Genomic DNA, 21,363 nt, shown 5'->3' with positions numbered 1-21,363 from the left:
TTTCAGTGTTGACCATCTGGTGATATCCATGTGTAGAGTCTTTGCTTGTGTTGTTGAAAGAGGGTGTTTGCTATGACCAGTACATTCTCTTGGCAGAACTCTATTAGCCTTTGCCCTGCTTCATTCTGTAATCCAAGGCCAAATTTGCCTGTTACTCCAGGTGTTTCTTGACTTCCTACTTGTGCATTCCAGTCCCCTATAATGAAAAGGACATCTTTTTTGGGTGTTAGTTCTAGGTCTTGTAGGTCTTCATAGAACCGTTCAACTTCACTTCTTCAGCATTACTGGTTGTGGCATAGGCTTGGATTACTGTGATATTGAATGGTTTGCCTTGGAAATGAACAGAGATCATTCTGTCATTTTTGAGATTGCATCGAAGTATTGCATTTCAGACTCTCATTGACCATGATGGCTATTCCATTTCTTCTAAGGGATTCCTGCCCACAGTAGTAGATATAATGGTCATCTGAGTTAAATTCACCCATTCCAGTCCATTTTAGTTCGCTGATTCCTAGAATGTTGACGTTCACTCTTGCCATCTCCTGTTTGACCACTTCCAATTTGCCTTGACTCATGGACCTGACATTCCAGGTTCCTATGCAATATTGCTCTTTACAGCATCGGACCTTGCTTCTCTCACCAGTCACATCCACAACTGGGTATTGTTTTTGCTTTGGCTCCATCCCTTCATTTTTTCTGGAGTTGTTTCTCCACTGATCTCCAGTAGCATATTGGGCACCTACTGACCTGGGGAGTTCCTCTTTCAGTATCCTATCATTTTGCCTATTCATACTGTTCAGGGGGTTCTCAAGGCAAGAATACTGAAGTGGTTCGCCATTCCCTTCTCCAGTGGACCACATTGTGTCAGATCTCTCCACCATGCCCGCCCATCCTGGGTGGCCCCACAGGGCATGGCTTAGTTTCATTGAGTTAGACAAGGCTAGTTTATTCACAGAATAGTGAAAAAGGTTCAGTTCCAAGGGGCAAAATGTATCATAAATCCCTTGCTTACAAATTCCTAGGGTAAGTAAGTTACTTTATTAACAGTACCAAATGAGTGGCCTGAGGATGTTATTTTTAACATGTGTATGTCTCCATGTTTTCTGTTATACCCTCTTGAGCAACTCAGAAGCATAATGATCTTTATCTTTACATCACACATAACTCCCAATCTCTGAATTTATTGAAAAATCTGACTCTAAAAACAAAAAAGCAGCCCACACCAATGATTAGATAAGTCAGCAGGTGGCGTCCTGACTATTTAACTGTTCTTAGCTCCCTAAACCCGCTATTATGTAAATCAAGATATTTTGATTTTGTAAGCTCTCCTAACTAAAATAATGGTGATGATGGTGATTCCTTCAGGCCTGTGGCTGATTTTTCCAGTTTCCTGCTCTCTTCTTCCCACCCCCACAATCTTTATGGCTCACTAGTCTGCTATTTTTCACAGAACAGGAAAAGAGTTTGAGAACCAAGATCTTATAAATTTGGATCACACAGATAAACAATATTGACCAAAATAAACATTTCACACTACGTCTGAGCAGGTGACAATGGGGAGCAATGGATCTATGTAACCACCCATTGCTAATATCACCCAGTTACTGATTTTAAACACCAAGTCTTTCTTCTCCAGCAAGTCGACCTTCAAGGGCTCCATAAGAAATAGGAGGTGCCAGCATCAACCTGTCTGTAGCACGGGAGGGTGGGCCACCCTACCCAAACGTTAAAGGCTGGACATTTTTCTGTTGTTCTTTGTGCAGCTGCCGGGCCCGATTTTTTAGTTCCTCAGCCTTAGCTTCGTCCTTATCAACACCATCCCCAAGCCTGTACATGCGGCTGGCATTAGCACAGGCCCAGACATGGCCCAAGTCACAGGCTTTCATTGAGTATTTGCATGCCAGGCCCATGTCCTTGGGAAAGCTGGGGGCACCCTGCAGGAACATGGCACTGAGGTTGAAACAGCTAGCAGCATAGTTGCCATCACAGGCCCTTGTGTAGTAGTCTCTGGCCCTCTCCAGATTGGGCTGGCCATCCTCATTGACCTGTCCATCATGTGCCAGGAGACCAACATTGTGGCATGCTTCAGTGGACTTCTTTCCTGGCTTCTCACATGCCATCAGAAAGCAGCTGGAAGCAGCTTTCAGGTCCTGGGATAGTCCACCTGGGAAGAAAGAAAAAAAGTCAATCCAAGTCAGGACAGAACCTGAATGTCTCAGGTCAAAGTCAGGAAGCAATTCCCAAATAAAGTTTATATACTTTGAGCTAAGGCAGCATGAAAAGAAGATGGCCTGTTATAGTACACAGACCTTACAGCTTTTTCAGCCATGGAATCTTCTGCTCAAATGGTATCTTATAAGGAAGCCCAAACAGGTAAAAAGGGTGAAATGATTAGTTTCTCAGCCTTAGCTTTGTCCTTATTGGTAAATGATATTTACCTCTGGGGATAAGAGCAAGATCATGGCATCTTATAAGCACTTTGCCAAATGTTTGTTAATTTAAATATATACTGAATATATATTAATTACCAATTACTATGCTAAGTTCTAAGGAATAAAAAGATAATGACCCTGCCCCTGTGAATTTTGTAGTCTAATAAAACAGACATTAAACACCACACAAGTAAATGTATGATTCGAAGTGTGACAAGCATATGGAGAAAGAATACAGGATGCTGAGAATGATCAAGGCTCTGAACTAAGAGGTGTGGTAAAGGAAAGTTTCTCCAAAGAAGTGACATTTGAGCTGTGACATAATGGAAAAAAGAATGAAAAGAAAAATATGGAGTGGGGACAAAAAATGGCAAAGAAAACTGTTCCCAGCAGCAGGAACAGAATACAAAGAGAAGAGGAGCCCATGTGCTAGAAATCAGAAATCACTAAGGAAGGGTGGTGAGGCAGGCAGGGGCCAGCTCACGCAGGGTCTGATGGGTCTTCTTAAGGACCTTGTACTTTAACCTCAGAGCAATGGAAAATTGCTAATGGATCATTTTAAGCAGAGGTGGTGACAGGGCCTGCTTTTTTCTTCTTCTTTTTTTTTTTTTTTTTAACAGAACATTTCAAATCCCCTATTCTCAAAATCCCTTTCTTAAAAAAAAAAGAGAAACATATCTCAACATTAGTTTTTAAAGAAGTCATCCCAAATACACCACCTAGAAAAAAAACATCATTAAGAGAACACCATTCCAGTCATCTTTGCAGTATGTGTTTGAATTAAATGTTGGCTGGCTGAATGGACAGCTAGATAGAAGTATAGATGATTCTTGAAAGCTGTGAGGGACACCCACTCTTCATGAGCCAAAAATCCGAGAACAGTCCCAGGGACGGGGGAGCCTGGTGGGCTGCTGTCTATGGGGTTGCACAGAGTCAGACACGACTGAAGTGACTTAGCAGCAGCAGCAGCAGCAGCAAGCTTCCCTAAATGTGCTCCTGTGCACCCACAGACTAAACCAACAGGGGACAGAAATCACGGAGCTTTACTATTGTATTTATTGTTGACAAAATCCACATGGAAGTGAACCTGCATCATTCAAACCTGTGTTGTTTGAGGATCAACTGTACTTTGGAAAACCAGATTACACATGCTACTTGTAAATAAAAAATTTAACTTTGATTTTATTTGCATTTATTAAGACAAACAAGTGAAAATGAAGAAACTGCTAACTTCAAATGAGTATTTCTTCAACAGAGAAATTTCCTAAATGAGGCCCTAGAGTTATAAATTATTAAAAATATTTAAAGGTTAAAGTTACCAAGTTCTTTTGGGAGGGGCAAGGGGCTGGTGTGTGTGTGGGGGGGGTGTTTCATGGTCGCCTCTGCAGCAGAAGCACAAAGTCCTAACCACTGGACTGCCAGAGGATTCCGTTTTTATTTTGTTTTAACCAAATTTCAGGCAGTATTCACTCACAACTATAAAAGAGGAATTCTCCTACTTCTCCCCACCTCTCTTCTCCTGCCTTCTACTTTTTGTTAGATATGTTATTTCAACTCAGGGAGATACAGGAAACAGAGGTTAATGAAGCCTGAGCTTTGCAGGCAGAAAACTGAGGTTCCAGTCCTGGCTCCACCATTTGAAAAATTTATACTATTATTTCTTCCAATTTTTTTTCCTGTCCCAATCTATTTTCTTTCTGGGCTCCAATACATGCTGTGTTAGATTAAGGGACACTGAACCCTACAGGTTGAGACTCTGAGGGTTGGGGAATTTTTCTGCTTTTTTTGTCTCAGTGCTTCGGTTTAAGAGAACATCTACAATCCTCTAAGTTCACTGATCTTTCAGATTCACTGTTTATTTCCTTTGGAAGTGTTCTATTTGTTGCTAAGCCTATCCAGTAAATTTTTCATTTCAAATATTATATTTTTCAATCATAGGAGTTTGATTCTTCTTAATAGTTTCAGTTTCTCTGATGCAACTGCCCATCTGTTCATTCATTGTCTCCATCTTTTGTTTAAATTCTTTAACATATTTATTTCCCTGTTTAAAAAATATTTTGACTGTTAATTCCAACATTCCTGTCACATCTGGGTCTGTCTCTATTGACTGATTTTTTTTTTTTTCTTTAGTAATTCCTTATTCCTGGACATTGTAGATAATATTTTATTCACTCTGGGTTTTGTTGTATTCCCTTACCTACTATACTCTGGTTTCTCTTCATATCACATAAATCTCTCACCTTTTAGCAAAGACTGCTGAGTTTTGTTCTGGCAGGTTAACTATTCACTGGTGAATCAGCCTGATCCTTCTGAGGCCTGATCCTCCAGCAGCCTCAGTGGCCAGAAACTCTGACCTATGCCTCATCCATTCAGCAAGAATACCATAATCTACTCTTTCTGCCTAGTCTGAAAAGTACCTCTAGGCAGAAAGCCAAAGCCTGGGGCTCATCCTGTGTGTTCCCCTTTTCTCAGGGATCACCTTACTGCACTGAGTTATCCTCTAATGTCTAAAATCAGTTGCTTCATATATTTTGTGGAACCCATGGTTTATATCCTTAAAAGTTCATTTCAGTTGCTTTATGGAAAGATGATTAGAGACCTGAATTAATGATGTAGGAGAGAAAGGTAGCTTGAATAAATACAGTAGCAGGAAAAGAAGAGAGGATAGATTTGAAACATATTTTAAAGACAAACTGGTTATGAGCTACTCAGTAGGAAGAGACACCACTTGCTAAACTGAAAGAAAAGAGGGGTGTAATAATTTGAGAGAAAACAATTAAGAATTTCATGGAAGAACAAGATGGTGGAGTAGATGGACGTGGAATACATCTCTCTCCATGGATACATCAGGAATACACCTTCAGACACAGAAATGCATACAGAACACCAGCTGAGAGTGGACAGGAGTACCTAACCAGAGGAAAATAATATATAGAACCATGCAAAACTTGGTAGCAGAAGGAATGGGGGGGGAAACTGGAGTGTCAGTAGGACTGGACCTGCCCTTGGCAGGTGGGGAGACTGAAGCAAGGGTCCAAGCCCCACATCGGGTCACTTGTCTGAGCCAGAGATGAAACATTTAAGGCTGAAAGTGAAACAGCTGATCTGCGGCAGCCTAAATGGAATGAGAATCAGATGGTCCTGCCACAGCCATACATACTCCAGACAGGGATGCAGGTCCCCTGGAAGGTACAGTGGCTGGGAGCTGGAGTTTAGGGACTCTGGAGCAACCCCAGGGTGAGGGCTGCTGTTGACTGTGGAGAGATGGATTGAGAGGACGTGAGGAGACTGTGGTGGGATATGCCTGTAGAGGAAAGCTGGGCAGCCGTGGAAGCATGGAATACTGCTGAGTCACACATAGCGGGGTGGAGCCATCACCATAGCCTCTCTCCACAGGCCAGCATCTGCAGCTGAACAAGAGAGGCTGGCCGATCAAATGCCTGATGCACTGAACTACAGGGCAGGACCCCACCCAGATGCCCCTTTAAGTGCCTGACGCGTGGAATAACAGAGAAAGACCCCAGGCAAGGGAGTCCTCTAAGCACCTGAACGGGCAGAGTTATGCAGATAGACTGGCCAAAGAGGCCTTCTGATCGCCAGCTACAAGAGGCTCAGCAAAAAGTTCTGATAAGGCGATAACTCCTGCAGCTGAAGCAGTCCATGTCCCTGCACACTTGGTGCCGCCAGGGTCCCCGCAAGCCAAGCAGCTGCACCACCTTCACGCTCAACTCCCACCGGGGCAGAGCTGCCACAGGCAAAAAAGTCTTGCATCTATGCATGCAGGGTTGCCTCAGTTATGTCTGACTCTTTCAGACCCTATAAACTGTGGCCTGCCAGGCTTCTCTATCAGGGACGGGGGTTCTCCAGGCAAAAATACTGGAACATATTGGCCAATACTGGTTACCATACCCTTCTATTGCACTATATTTCCTGCTGCCCTAGCTGCCAGCTCCCCTGATACTTGGTGCTGTCAGAACCCCTGTGACCCAAAAAGCTGCACCAACCTCCACACCTGGCCCTCATAGGTACAAACCCAAATCCTCCAGGGAAGCCTCAGGAGCAAATCCCAGTGGACGACCCACATGCAGAGGTGGAAATAAAACCACAATTGAAACCCAGGAGCAGTACGGATAAGGAAGAACACCCCAAACCTTCCCATCAGCTTACAAGCTGCAGATTAAATCCACACGATCAACTTGGCAGACTCTGTGTCTATGGAATATATAAAAGGTCACTGAGAGGTCCCACAAAAGAAAATGTACTAGTTCTGATAGCTGTGGACATTGGAGGCAAGAACACACAGGAGTAGGACCAGATTAGAATCTGAGCTGCCCCATAGTAGATCCAGAGATCAGAGCAGTGTTGGAAGGCATCCTAGGGAGGTGAGGTGGACTGTGACTTCCAGCGAGGGAAAGGACTCTGACAATAGTGACTCAAGAAAAACATTTATTATTCTTATGCTTTGACTTGTTCTGTAGATTCTTTGGATTAAAAATTTTTTTTTTCTTTTTTCCTCCCTCTGTGGTCAGTTCAGTTTAGTTCAGTCAGTTCAGTCGCTCAGTTGTGTTTGACTCTTTGCAACCCCATGAATCCCAGCACGGCAGGCCTCCCTGTCCATCACCAACTCCCAGGGTTTACTCAAACTCATGTCCATCGAGTTGGTGATGCCATCCAGCCATCTCATCCTCTGTCATCCCCTTCTCCTCCTGCCCTCAATCCCTCCCAGCATCAGAGTCTTTTCCAATAAGTCAACTCTTTGCATGAGGTAGCCAAATTACTGGAGTTTCAGCTTTAGCATCATTCCTTCCAAAGAACACCCAGGACTGATCTCCTTTAGAACAGACTGGTTGGATCGCCTTGCAGACCAAGGGACTCTCAAGAGTCTTCTCTAATACCACAGTTCAAAAGCATCAATTCCTCAGTGCTCAGCTTTCTTCACAGTCCAACTCTCACATCCATACATGACCACTGGAAAAACCATAGCCTTGACTGGTTGGACCTTTGTTGGCAAAGTATGTCTCTGCTTTTGAATATGCTATCTAGGTTGGTCATAACTTTCCTTCTAAGGAGTAAGCGTCTTTTAATTTCATGGCTGCAATCACCATCTGCAGTGATTTTGGAGCCCAAAAAAATAAAGTCTGATCCTGCTTCCACTGTTTCCCAATCTACTTCCCATGAAGTGATGGGACCAGATGCCATGATCTTCATTTTCTGAATGTTGAGCTTTAAGCCAACCTTTTCACTCTCCTCTTTCACTTTCATCAAGAGGCTCTTTAGCTCCTCTTCACTTTCTGCCATAAGGGTGGTGTCATCTGCATATCTAAGGTCATTGGTATTTCTCCCAGCAATCTTGATTCCACCTTGTGCCTCTTCCAGCCCAGCGTTTCTCATGATGTACTCTGCATAAAGGTTAAATAAGCAGGGTGACAATATACAGCCTTGATGTACTCCTTTTCCTATTTGGAACCAGTCTGTTGTTCCATGTCCAGTTCCAACTGTTGCTTTCTGACCTGCATATAGGTTTCTCAAGAGGCAGGTCAGGTGGTCTGCTATTCCCATCTCCTTCAGAATTTTCCACAGTTTATTGTGATCCACACAGTCAAAGGCTTTGGCATAGTCAATAAAGCAGAAATAAATGTTTTTCTGGAACTCTCTTGCTTCTTCCATGATCCAGCGGATGTTGGCAGTTTGATCTCTGGTTCTTCTGCCTTTTCGAAAACCAGCTTGAACATCTGGGAGTTCACAGTTCACATATTGCTGAAGCCTGGCTTGGAGAATTTTGAGCATTACTTTACTAGCATGTGAGATGAGTACAATTGTGTGGTAGTTTGAGCATTCTTTGGCATTGTCTTTCTTTGGGATTGGAATGAAAACTGGCCTTTTCCAGTTCTGTGGCCACTGCTGAGTTTCCCAAATGTGCTGGCATACTGAGTGCAGCATTTTCACAGCATCATCTTTCAGGATTTGAAGCAGCTCAACTGGAATTCCATCACCTCCACTAACTTTGTTCGTAGTGATGCTTTCTAAGGCCCACTTGACTTCACATTCCAGGATGCCTGGCTCTAGGTGAGTGATCACACCATCGTGATTATCTTGGTCGTGAAGATCTTTTTTGTACAGTTCTTCTGTGTATTCTTGCCACCTCTTCTTAATATCTTTTGCTTCTGTTAGGTCCATACCATTTCTGTCCTTTATCAAGCCCATCTTTGCATGAAATGTTCCCTTGGTATCTCTAATTTTCTTGAAGAGATCTCTAGTCTTTTCTGTTCTGTTGTTTTCCTCTATTTCTTTGCATTGATCGCTGAGGAAGGCTTTCTTATCTCTCCTTGCTTTTGGAACTCTGCATTTAGATGGTTATATCTTTCCTTTTCTCCTTTGGCACTATGAAATCTAATTAAGCTTTTGAGATTTTTCTCTGTTACATTTTTTATTGTTGTTATAAACCTCTGCCTCTACATTCAAAGTGAAAGTGAAGTTGCTCAGTCGTGTCCAACTCTTTGCGACCCCATGGACACCAGGCTCCTCTGTCCATGGGATTTTCTAGGCAAGAGTACTGGAGTGAGTTGCCTTTTCCTTCTCCAGGGAACTTCCTGACCCAGGGATTGAACCCAGGTCTCCTGCATTGTAAACAGACACTTTACCATCTGAGACACCAGGAAGTCAGTTCTATGGAGTCTTCCTTTTTTTCTTTTCTTTTTTTTTAATTTTAATTTTTTTAACCTATTATTATTTTTTCTAAGTTTATTCCTTTGTTTGCTTCTCCTACTGTTCTTTTCCCCTTGCAGTTAATCTTTAATGTATATAAATCTTCTTTATCTACCTCTTTTTGACTTCGCATATCTATTCTTTCTTTCCTTTGCTCTCAACATATTTGTTAGTTTTGTTTTCATTGCTTTATTCCCCACTTGGCACCTTGCTTTAGTTTTGTTTCCCGGTTTGTGCTTTAGTTAAATTTGTTCTTAACTGGTAAATATAATTTTTTATTTCCTTTGTTCGCCAAGTCAATCAACTGTACTTTATTTTTGTTGGACTGTTTTGACTTTGCTCAGCAGTGTATATGTATACGTGTATATTCCATTATTTTAATTATTATTTGCCTGATTTTGTAATTTCCATTTGTTTGGTTTCTGATTACTGGATATCTGTTTTAATCTCACTTAATGCCATAACCATTTGTAGAATCTTCGTTCCTGACCAGAGATCAAGCTCTGAGCCTTTGGAGTGGGAACACTGATTTCAAGACCCTAGACTACCAGAGAACTAATCCTGCTGCTACTGCTGCTAAGTCACTTCAGTCATGTCCAACTCTGTGGAACCCCATGGACGGCAGCCCACCAGGCTCCCCCGTCCCTGAGATTCTCCAGGCAAGAACACTGGAGTGGGTTGCATTTCCTTCTCCAGTGCATGAAAGTGAAAAGTGAAAGTGAAGTCACTCAGTCGTGTCTGACTCTTAGTGACTCCATGGACTGCAGCCCAGCAGGCTCCTCCATCCATGGGATTTTCCAGGCAAGAGTACTAGAGTGGGGTGCCACTGCCTTTTCCCTAGGAGGCATCAAACAGTGAGAACTCACACAAAGGAAATCACTTGAATACAACACCCGGCATCACCCAACCACCAGTAGCACCCTGTGCAGGATGGTTCATCTAAACAACAAATGAAAAATACAAACCTAATCATCAGCAGACAGAATTACCACCTCACATAGCCTTGCCTATCAGAGAGGAAAAAAAAAAACTCAGCACAAATCTCATCCTACATGAAGCTTACACAAACCTCTGGACCAACCTGAGGAAGAAAGAAACCAAAAAGAAGAAAGAATTCAACCTTGAAGCCTGGGAAAAGGAGATCTCAAACAGTAAGTTTAAAAAAAAAAAAATGAAAAGGCAGAGAAATACTACATAAATGAAGGAACAAACTAGAAACACAGAAGTCCAAATAAATGAAAGGAAACAGGCAAACTATCTGAAAAAGAATTCAGAATAATGACAGTCAAGATGATCAAAAACGTTGAAAACAAAATGGAGAAAATGCAAGAATCAATTAACAAAGACCTAGAACAATCAAAGAATAAACATGCAGAAACAAACAACATAATTACTGAAATTAAAAATACTCTAGAAGGAATCAATAGCAGAATATCTGAAGCAGAAGAACGAATCGGTGAGCTGGAAGATAAAATGGTGGAAATAACTTCTGAAGAGCAGAATGAAAAAAAGTAAAGGAATGAAAAGAACTGAGGATAGTCTCAGAGACCTCTGGAACAATATCAAATGCACCAATATTTGAATTATAGAGGTCCCAGAAGAAGAAGAGAAAAAAAAGGGTATGACAAAAGTTTTGAAGAGATTATAGTTGAAAATTTCCCCAACATGGAAAAGGAAATAGTCAAGTCCAACAGGCGCAAAGAATCCCATACAGGATAAACCCAAGGAGAAACATGCCAGGACACATACTAATCAAACTAACAAAGACTAAACAAAAAGAAAGAATATTAAAAGCAGCAAGGGAAAAGCAACAAGTAACATACAAGGGAAACCCCATATGTTTAACAGCTGATCTTTCAACAGAAACTCTGCAGGCCAGAAGGGAATGGCAGGATATATTTGAAGTACTGAAAGGGAAAAATCTACAACTCAGATTACTGTACGCAGCAAGGATCTCACTCAGAATTGATGGAGAAATAAAAAGCTTTTCAGACAAACAAAAGTTAAGAGAATTCAGTACCGCCAAACCAGCTTTACAACAAATGTTAAAGGGACTTATATAGTCAAGAAATACAAGAGAAGAAAAAGATCTACAAAATCAACCCCAAACTATTAAGAAAATAGCAATAGGAACATATCTATCAATAATTACTTTAAATGTAAATGGATTAAATGCTCCAACCAAAAGACACAGACTGGCTGAATGGATACGAAAACAAGACCCATATGTACACTGTCTATAAGAAACCCACTTCACTGCCATAAAGGTGGTGTCATCTGCATATTAAAAAAAAAAAAAAAGTTTAAAAAAAAAAAAAAAAAAGAAACCCACTTCAGACCTAAAGACACATACAGACTGAAAGTGAGAGGATGGAAAAATATATTCTGAGGAAGGCTTTCTTACCTCTCCTTGCTATTCTTTGGAACTCTGCATTCAAATGGTATCTTTCCTCTTCTCCTTTGCCTTTAGCTTCTCTTCTTTTCTCAGCTATTTGTAAGGCCTCCTCAGACAATCATTTTGCTTTATGCAGAGTACATCATGTGAAATGGCAGACTGGGTGAAGCACAAGCATATGAAGATGAAGCATATGCAGGCAGGCAGATGAAGCATATGTAGACGAAGTACAATTATATGCAGAGTACATCATGTGAAATGCCAAACTGGATGAAGCACAAGCTGAAATCAAGACTGCTAGAAATATCAATAACCTCAGACATGCAGATGACACCACCCTATGGCAGAAAGCAAAGAGGAACTAAAGAGCCTCTTTATGAAGGTAAAAGAGGAGAGTGAAAAAGCTGGCTTAAAACTCAACACTCAAAAAACGAAGATCGTGGCATCCAGTCCCATCACTTCACGGCAAATAGATGGGGAAGCAATGGAAACAGTGACAGACTTTATCTTCTTGGGCTCCAAAATCACTGCAGATGGTGACTTCAGCCATGAAATTAAAAAATGCTTGCTCCTTGGAAGAGAAGCTATGACCAACCTAGACAACATATTAAAAAGCAGAGATATTACTTTGCTGACAAAGGTCCATCTAGTCAAAGCTATGGTTTTAAGTAGTCATGTCTGGCAGTGGGAGTTGGACCATAAAGAAGGCTGAACGCTGAAGAACTGATGTTTTTGACTGTGGTGTTGGAGAAGACTCTTGAGAGTTCTTTGGACTGCAAGGAGATCAAACCAGTCAATCCTAAAGGATGTCAATCCTGAATATTCATTGGAGGCTGACTGATGCTGATGCTGAAGTTCCAACACTTTGGCCACTTTTTGCGAAAAGCTGACTCACTGGAAAAGACCCTGCTGCTGGGAAAGGTTGGAGGCGGGAGGAGAAGGGGACAACAGAGGACAAGATGGTTGGGTGGCATCACCGACTCAATGGACGTGAGTTTGAGCAAGCTCCGGGAGATAGTGAAAGACAGGGAAGCCTGGCGTGCTGCAGTCTATGGGGTCGCAAAGAGTCAGAGATGACTGAGTGACTGAACAACAGCAAAAGTCCTTATGAAAAATATAATAAAATATGATATAAACATAAGACATATATTCAGAAACTAACAGCTAGGAACATTTTTATTTTTCCACGCTATACTGTACAGCTGAGTACATACATAATTTTGTGTTCAGCTTTCTTCATTGAATATTATATTATAAACTTTTCCTGACATCAACAAAAACTATTTAGAAACATTATTTTTTAATGGGTTAAATAACATTCTAGTTATGGAAGTAACTTTATTTAACTAAACTGCTACTGTTGGCACACAGATTTTAAAAAAATAATAATGCAGCTATATATTACTTACAAATCGTAAATTAATGAAAATGGTCTAAAGAAATGCCCCCTTGCTAAAGCAAGGGAACTTTATATTCCTGTTAATGCTAAATTTTCTTCAAATCTGAGACTACCACAGACTGTATGTTACATGTGAAGGCAGAAATAGTCCACAAAGTTCTAGAGATTTAAAAAAGGCATCGTCTTCATCAAACTTTCACTGATTGTCCTTTTACCAGGCTTCACTGGGCACTAGGAACAAGCAATGAATGAATTATATCATCCTCAAAACGCTCATGAACTAGTCAACAAAAAAAAGAGCTGCCTGTCTTAGGTTATATTCCCAGCTTGTGGTGGTTTTCAAATATGCCCATAAATTCTTGATAGTCCTTCTTTCAAGAGGTAGAATTTTAGTTCTCTCCAATTAGTGCAGGCTAAACTTACTGACTCACTTCAAATAAGCAGAATGGGATAGGAATGAAAAGCATGTGACTTCCAAGAGTAGGTTATAAAAGACACTGTGGATTCCATCTTGCTCCTTCTTTTGGATCACTCACTCTGGAGGAAGCCAAATGCCATGTCACAAGGACATACAAGTAGCCCATGAAGAGATCCATGTCACAAAGAACCAAGGTCTCTTGACAACAGCTGGCAAAGAATGGAAGCCTTCACAGCCAAGTGAGTGAGTCAGTTTAGGACTGAAGATTCTAGTTCCAGTCAAGCCTTCAAAAGACTAAAGCCTGGTTCCCTGGCTAGCGTCTTGACTGCAGCCTAATTCAGAGACCCTGAGGCACACAGCTCACCACTCCCAAATTACTGATCCAAAGAAACTATGTGAAATGATAGGTTTGTTGGGATAATTTGTTATTTAGCAATAGGTAATTCCTGGAAGGCACAGAATAAAGAATCTGCCTGCCAATACAGGAGACACAATCCCTGGGTCGGGAAGATCCCTTAGATTAGGAAACGGCAACCCACTCCAATATGCTTGTCTCGAAAAATCGCATGGACAGGGGAGCCTGGTAGACTACAGCCCGTGGGGCTATAAAGAGTCGGACATGATGAGCATGCACACAACACAGTGCAACTTAAACACTACTCAATATCAACTGCAATTAAGGCACGAGGAGAAAAGACAGATGGAAAGGAATTGATTACTAGTCCCTTCTTCTATGCCAGGCACACGCTGATGCCTTTACCTACATTACCCTATTTAATCTTCACAAAGACCTATGAAGAAAGTATTGTTTTTTCTCCATTTTACAGGTGATATAACTGATACACAGAGTTAATGTGACTACAGCATTAACATTCCCTAAGGTCTGCAACCCCACGTCCAAGGAGCGGTGGCTGTGCGAGTGCAGGAGGGCCGAGAGGAGCTACTCCATGTGCAAGGTCAGGAGGGGCAGCAGTGAGGAGATACCCCTCGTGCAAGGTAAGAAGCAGTGGCTGCACTTTGCTGGAGCAGCCCTGAAGAGATACCCTACATCCAGGGTAAGAGAAACCCAAGTAAGACAGTAGGTGTTGCGAGAGGCATCAGAGGGCAGACACACATACCATAATCACAGAAAACTAGCCAATCTAATCACGTAGACCACAGCCTTGTCTAACGCAATGAAACTAAGCCATGACCTGTGGGGCCACCCAAGACGGGCAGGTCATGGTGGAGAGGTCTGACAGAATGTGGTTCACTGGAGAAGGAAATGGCAAACCACTTCAGTGTTCTTGCCTTGAGAACCCCATGAACAGTATGAAAAGGCAAAATGATAGGATAACGAAAGAGGAACTCCCCAGGTCAGTAGGTGCCCAATATGCTACTGGAGATCAGTGGAGAAACAACTCCAGAAAAAATGAAGGGATGGAGCCAAAGCAAAAGCAATATCCAGTTGTGGATTTGACTGGTGATAGAAGCAAGGTCCAATGCTGTAAAGAGCAATATTGCATAGGAACCTGGAATGTCAGGTCCATGAGTCAAGGCAAATTGGAAGTGGTCAAATAGGAGATGGCAAGAGTGAACGTCGACATTCTAGGAATCAGCGAACTAAAATGGACTGGAATGGGTGAATTTAACTCAGATGACCATTATATCTACTATTGCGGGCAGGAATCCCTTAGAAGAAATGGAGTAGCCATCATGGTCAACAGGAGAGTCCGAAATGCAGTACTTGGATGCAATCTCAAAAATGACAGAATGATCTCTGTTCATTTCTAAGGCAAACCATTCAATATCACAGTAATCCAAGCCTATGCCCCAACCAGTAACACTGAAGAAGTGAAGTTGAACAGTTCTATGAAGACCTACAAGACCTTTTAGAACTGACACCCCAAAAAGATGTCCTTTTAATTATAGGGGACTGGAATGCACAAGTAGGAAGTCAAGAAACACCTGGAGTAACAGGCAATTTTGGCCTTGGAGTACAGAATGAAGCAGGGCAAAGGCTAATAGAGTTTTGCCAAGAGAACACACTGGTCATAGCAAACACCCTCTTTCAACAACACAAGCGAAGACTCTACACATGGACATCACCAGATGGTCAACACCGAAATCAGATTGATTATATTCTTTGCAGCCAAAGATGGAGAAGCTCTATACAGTGAGCAAAAACAAGACCGGGAGCTGACTGTGGCTCAGATCATGAATTCCTTATTGCCAAATTCAGACTTAAATTGAAGAAAGTAGGGAAAACCACTAGAGCATTCAAGTATGACCTAAATCAAATTCCTTACGATTATACAGTGAAAGTGAGAAATAGATTTAAGGCACTAGATCTGATAGATAAAGTGCCTGATGAACTATGGACAGAGGTTCGTGACATTGTACAGGAGACAGGGATCAAGACCACAGAAAGAAAATGCAAAAAAGCAAAATGGCTGTCTGGGGAGGCCTTACAAATAGCTGTGAAAAGAAGAGAAGCAAAAAGCAAAGGAGAAAAGGAAAGATATAAGCATCTGAATGCAGAGTTCCAAAGAATAGCAAGGAGAGATAAGAAAGCCTTCCTCAGTGATCAGTGCAAAAAAATAGAGGAAAACAATAGAACAATAGAATTATTTTGTGTGGGGGGGTCCAAAATCACTGCAGATGGTGATTGCAGCCATGAAATTAAAAGACGCTTGCTCCTTGGAAGGAAAGTTATGACCAACCTATCTAGCATATTCAAAAGCAGAGACATTACTTTGCCAACTAAGGTCCGTCTAGTCAAGGCTATGGTTTTTCCAGTGGTCATGTATGGATGTGAGAGTTGGACTGTGAAGAAAGCTGAGCACCAAAGAATTGATGCGTTTGAACGGTGGTGTTGGAGAAGACTCTTGAGAGTCCCTTGGACTGCAAGGAGATCCAACCAGTCCATTCTAAAGGACATCAGTCCTGGGTGTTCTTTGGAAGGACTGATGGTAAAGCTGAAACTCCAATACTTTGGCCACCTCATGCGAAGAGTTGACTCATTAGAAAAGGCTCTGATACTGGGAGGGATTGGGGGCAGGAGGAGAAAAGGACGACAGAGGATGAGATGGCCGGATGGCATCATTGACTCAATGGACATGAGTTTGGGTGAACTCCGGGAGTTGGTGATGGACAGGGAGGCCTGGCATGCTGCAATTCACAGGGTCACAGAGTCGGACAGGACTGAGTGACTAAACTGAAGGTCTGCCTAAGGGATTCCCCAGGTGGCTCAGTGATAAAATAATCTGCCTGCCAATGCAGGAGATGTCAGATTGATCCCTGGGTCAGGAAGATCCCCTGGAGAAGGAAATGGCAACCTGCTCCAAAATTCTTGCCTGGGAAATCCCATGGACAGAGGAGCCTGGTGGGCTACAGTCCATGGGGTCACAAAGTTGGACATGACTAGCACACACAAGGTCTGCCTAACTTGAAAGGCTATGCCCTTCCCTCCAGCACTTTGCTGAACTCTTGACTCCAAATTTTCCTACAGCATGCTTCCCCAATGCCCGTGAAGACCCATTTGTAAAGAGACCTCAGTATGAGCCTCACATTGTGGCGTCACGACTACCATCGATGATAAGGACCAAAGAAAGCAGGCCTCTCCTTACCTTTCCCAGTCACATAATAGGCCCCCAGTTTGTAGCAGCTATCACTGTGTTTGTTCTCTTCACAGTTGAACTTCAACACCTTGGCAGCCTCATCAAAATTCTTCTGGATCCCTTCCAAATAGTCCACCAGCCGATAGCAACCTGTGAGGAAAGGGCAAAAGCTGTCGTTCAAGTCTGGGGGAGAGGAGGGTCCAGGTGTGGTAGGCTGGATGTGCCTTTATTTAGGACAAGCCTCTGTCCTCCTGAGGTGTGGCAAGGTGACTTCACCACAAAAAATGCATGTTCAGCCACTCCTACAAATGGCACTGTCTGCCCTCAGCCTGGGACTGAGCAATGTATAAACCGGGAAGACCTTGGCCCCTACACTGGCTCTACTACTCACCAGCCCTTCTATTCCCTGTCAACAAGGCCCAGAGACCCACTGGCTTCAATGATAAAAGTTTGCCAGCTTTGGAACTTCTCAGGAAGTTCAGCATTTAAACAGACCCACTGGCTTCAATGATAAAAGTTTGCTAGCTTTGGAACTTCTCAGGAAGTTCAGCATTTAAACAGTGAGAACCAAAAGGGTCAATAGGCCAGTCTTCATGGCAGCAAGAAGCAGTTCTTTGATGACTATACCTTAATCCTTGGCCAGGCTGGGTTCATGAAGAAAGAGTTGAAATTGCAGCTACCAAAGGAGTTAGAAATAAGACTCCCTCTCCTTGGTAGTCTCTATTTCCAGCAAGCCTCTCCTTAACACCTCTCCCTTCTGTACCTTTTCTTCATCCGCAATAACACCCATCTCTTGTTAACTTTCATTCAATGAATATTTGCGCATCTATCTGCAACAATATACAAGACACTGCTTTAGTTGCTGGGAATATAGTCACCTGTCCTCCTAAAAGTTACAGTCTAGAGGAGGAAACACAATAAATAAATACATAGCTTAACAAGATGCATTCAAACCTTAATAAACACCAGCAGTGAAACAAAACAGGATGATGTGACAGTTTGTTGGGCATTTTGGGGGAAATGGTTAACACAGACCGGGTAATCAGGTAGGGCCCCACTGAGGACTTCAATGTGTGAGCTGAGATGTGAATAACAAGAATGGTCTAGCTATTTAAAGACAATGAAATGGGAAGGAGACAGAAAGACTCAGGCACAAGGAACAGTACATAAAAAGACTTGAAAAAGTTAATAAGTTTGACACAAATAAGGTATAATGTAGCTGGATCCAGGAGGGGCAGGAAAAGAGGAAAAGGCAGGGACCAATCAGAGGGCCTTACATTAGATACGAAGAAACTGGGATTTTATTCCAAGTCAATGGCAAACCACTGGAAGGATTTATGAAGGGAAGTGATATGATTCAATTTGCATTTTTAAAAGGTCACTCTAATAAATATGTTTTTATATATCTGGATGAATATGGAGGAAATCATGTGTGAGGGGACCCACTCCAACACTGATAATGACAAAAATGTGTTATTTCTGTCAGCTGAAAATCTAGTAAATAACATAACGAAATTCAAATTTAAGTATCAGTTTATGAGTAGAGAATACATTTAAGGGAGTTAGGATGCAAATGAAGAGTCAAGTTAGAAAGTTACTTCAGTAATCTGGCTGAGAAATGATGATTTTGAAGAGTACTACAGAACCAGCTATAGAAACTGCCTGCTCTCAGGCTCTCTTCAAGAGCAGCATCCTGCACTTCTTATATGCCCACCCACCCTTCCTTCACTGCTTGGTGTATCTCCAGGGTACAAAAACACATGTATGGCTCTCCACTGCCTACACAATAAAGGCTTTCAAATGCCTTACCCCAGCATTCAAGATCTGACACACTGTGGCCCAAGGTCCGACCCTCCTCAATCTTATTTCTAACTACATTCTGACTTCAATTTTCTCAAAGAGCATTTTCTTCACTCCCTCTGACTCCATTTAATCAGCATTACTAGCCTATTCTTCCTGACCTCTTCCAGGAGTCTTCTCCAACCATTCTGCACCTCATGGATTCTTTTAAGCCATACTCCTTCAGAGCAACTCTGTGTAGTTGGTCAGCTTGGAGCAAGGGTGCAAGCTATTAAAAGCCAGGGCCAATATCTTTTTTTTTTTTTTTTTCTTTAAAAGTATGGGTACTTCCCTGGTGGTCCAGTGGCTAAGACTCCGAGCTCCCAATGCAGGGGGGCCCAGGCTGGATCCTTGGTCAGGGAACTAGATTCCGGATGTGACAATTAAGAGTTTGCATGCCACAACTAAGACCAAGTGCAGCCATATCAATAAATAAAAGGGGGAAAAAAGCACTAAGAAGAAAACCACCTAAAGGTACTGGCTGCTCTGGATGGCCCCTTCGGGACATCACCACTCACAACTGAAGTCAACTCAATGTTCCCAGAAAACACGGGGCACATTCATGCCTCGGGGCCTTTTTACTAGCCTGTACCTCTGCCTCGCATGCACCTCCCTTACTTTCTTCAACACTTTGTTCAAATGTTACCTTTTCAATGATTCACCCTGACCACTCAATTTAAAGTTGCCCTCCTGAACGGCTGAGACCTCTCAGTCAGTTCTTTTTCCCACTCCAATTACTACCTTCTAACACACTACTTCATTTATTAGGTTTATTTTCCAATAACCTCCACGAGAACGTAAGCTCCACGAGGACAGAGCATTTTATCAGTTCACTGACATAGCCGTAGTCTCTCTGCTCCAAATGCCCTAGCGCTTCTCTTCCTTCTCGCCAGGCCTCCGGGCTCGGTGCGGCCAGAGCATGCTCCCGCTGCGTGCCCCGCAAGTCCTCGTGGAACCCAACCCGCCCCTTCCCCCGCCCCCCACACACGCACACACACACACGGCAGTCAGCGACCCACAGACACCCGCGTCCCCTTCCAGATCCCCTCAGAGGTCGCTCGCGTGACCCGTCAGTCCCCGTCCCTGAGGCCGGAGCCCCCACGTGTCCTTAAGGCCCTGCAGGCGGCGCTCACCGTCCGGGTCCTTCTCGCGGTAGCACTGGTAGTTGCACTCCACTTCCATGTTCTCCAGAAAGGACTTCACCTGTTCCTCGTCCTGAAAGTCCACCAAGCCGGCCATGGCTCTCGCCAGCCCAGTTAAATCCACCCCGCCGCTCCGACTCTGCCCGCGCCGCACGTCCTCCCGCCCCCACGGTCACGTGAGCCGGCGAAGGGGCGGGGCCTTGGAGGGGCGTGCCGCCAAGGTCCGCGTTCAGCCCTGCGCTGGGGAGGCGGAGCCTGCTGAACTTTGGGCAGTCGTTTGTCCTCACGGTGTTAGTCTTTGGCGGTCCCAAGTTTTCCTCTGGTCAGTCCACACGTAAAGCGGGTAGCAGTCTTTCTGTAGCACTTTATATTTGTGCCAGCCCTGTGGTGTTAATGTTTCTCTGCCTGCTGTCATTTATCACATTCGTTAATTCGGTATTCCCTAAGCGTGGGTCACCGAGTGCTTGGTTTTAGTATTGACAACAGCTGAGGGAGTATGGTTACTGCCTTTAAAGAACTTGCGGGTTAGTAGGAAGACTTTTGTATTTTGAGCACCTACTATGTTCCAGGTGTGGCTGGACAAACTAGTATTCATAAGTCAGTACAAGCACGATTAAAGGACTGATATATCTCTACTTTCCTCCCAGACCTACCCACTGCCTCCAACATGAATGACTGAATGACCTAAGGAATGGATGGCTATGGAAGGTGATAACTAGAATCTGTAGCTGTACTGGTTGTAGTAATAAGACTGTTATAATAAGGCTGTTAATGCTTAAACAGTGCTGAACTTTGTTCCAGATTCTATTCTAAGAGCTTGATAAATAATTATCTTTTAATTCTCACGGCACTCACTGCGACCTTGTGGTCACATTATTATCCTCATTTCGCCAATTAAGAAGTGGAGGCATAGACAGGTTAAGCAACTTGTCCAAGGTCACACAGGAAGTGAGCGTTGCTGTGCCGCAAATTTTTAAAAAAATAAAAGAATGAGATACAAGAGGGACATATCAAAGATATGGGAAGGAAGAGAGGAACTTCAGCTGTTTTTTTATTTTTCTCCTGCTCAGAATTATTGGTTTCATAAAGCCTAGACTGAAAGCTGTCCAAACATAGTTCCTGTTCATCTTTGAGTCCTAGCCAGTCCCTGTCTAGAGCCTTCAGTGGAGCTTGAAGTTTCCCATCACCTATAGCTATTAATCTATCCCTAAAGTCGGTTAAAGCGTCTGCCAAGATCCCCTGGAGAAGGAAATGGCAACCCACTCCAGTATTCTTGCCTGGAGAATCCCATGGACGGAGGAGCCTGGTGGGCTACAGTCCATGGGGTCGCAAAGAGTCGGAAACGATTGAGCGACTTCACTTCAAAGTCATTAGAGAGTGGACTACTTCCGACTGCTTCCAAGAGCAGCTTACTACACATGGGAAATGTCTTTG

General features: G+C 43.0%; 1 protein-coding gene across 1 annotated transcript; it reads right to left on the bottom strand.

Moving 5' to 3' along the window:
• Window positions 1–1,165: 1,165 nt before the first annotated feature.
• Window positions 1,166–20,112, bottom strand: LOC120856138 (cytochrome c oxidase assembly factor 7). Its single transcript, XM_040231174.1, has 3 exons — window positions 19,921–20,112; window positions 16,958–17,098; window positions 1,166–2,164 (listed from the first exon to the last, which is right to left on the bottom strand). The coding sequence occupies exons 1-3, from the start codon at window positions 20,024–20,026 to the stop codon at window positions 1,716–1,718; spliced, it is 696 nt and encodes a 231-aa protein (XP_040087108.1). The 5' UTR covers window positions 20,027–20,112; the 3' UTR covers window positions 1,166–1,715.
• Window positions 20,113–21,363: the final 1,251 nt, after the last annotated feature.

This window comes from Oryx dammah, unplaced genomic scaffold (genome assembly GCF_014754425.2).
Source record: "Oryx dammah isolate SB20612 unplaced genomic scaffold, SCBI_Odam_1.1 HiC_scaffold_28, whole genome shotgun sequence".
Lineage (NCBI taxonomy): Eukaryota > Metazoa > Chordata > Mammalia > Artiodactyla > Bovidae > Oryx > Oryx dammah.
This window is presented reverse-complemented; position numbering and strand designations above follow the sequence as displayed.

What these genes read in the sequence shown, in the direction of transcription:
- LOC120856138 (XM_040231174.1), bottom strand. Translation starts at nt 20,026, where the DNA reads ATGGCCGGCTTGGTGGACTTTCAGGACGAGGAACAGGTGAAGTCCTTT. An exon ending in CCGCGAGAAGGACCCGGACG is followed by an intron (nt 17,099 to 19,920) that starts GTGAGCGCCGCC and finishes CTTTCCTCACAG; the next exon opens with GTTGCTATCGGCTGGTGGAC. An exon ending in CTATTATGTGACTGGGAAAG is followed by an intron (nt 2,165 to 16,957) that starts GTAAGGAGAGGC and finishes CTTTCTTCCCAG; the next exon opens with GTGGACTATCCCAGGACCTG.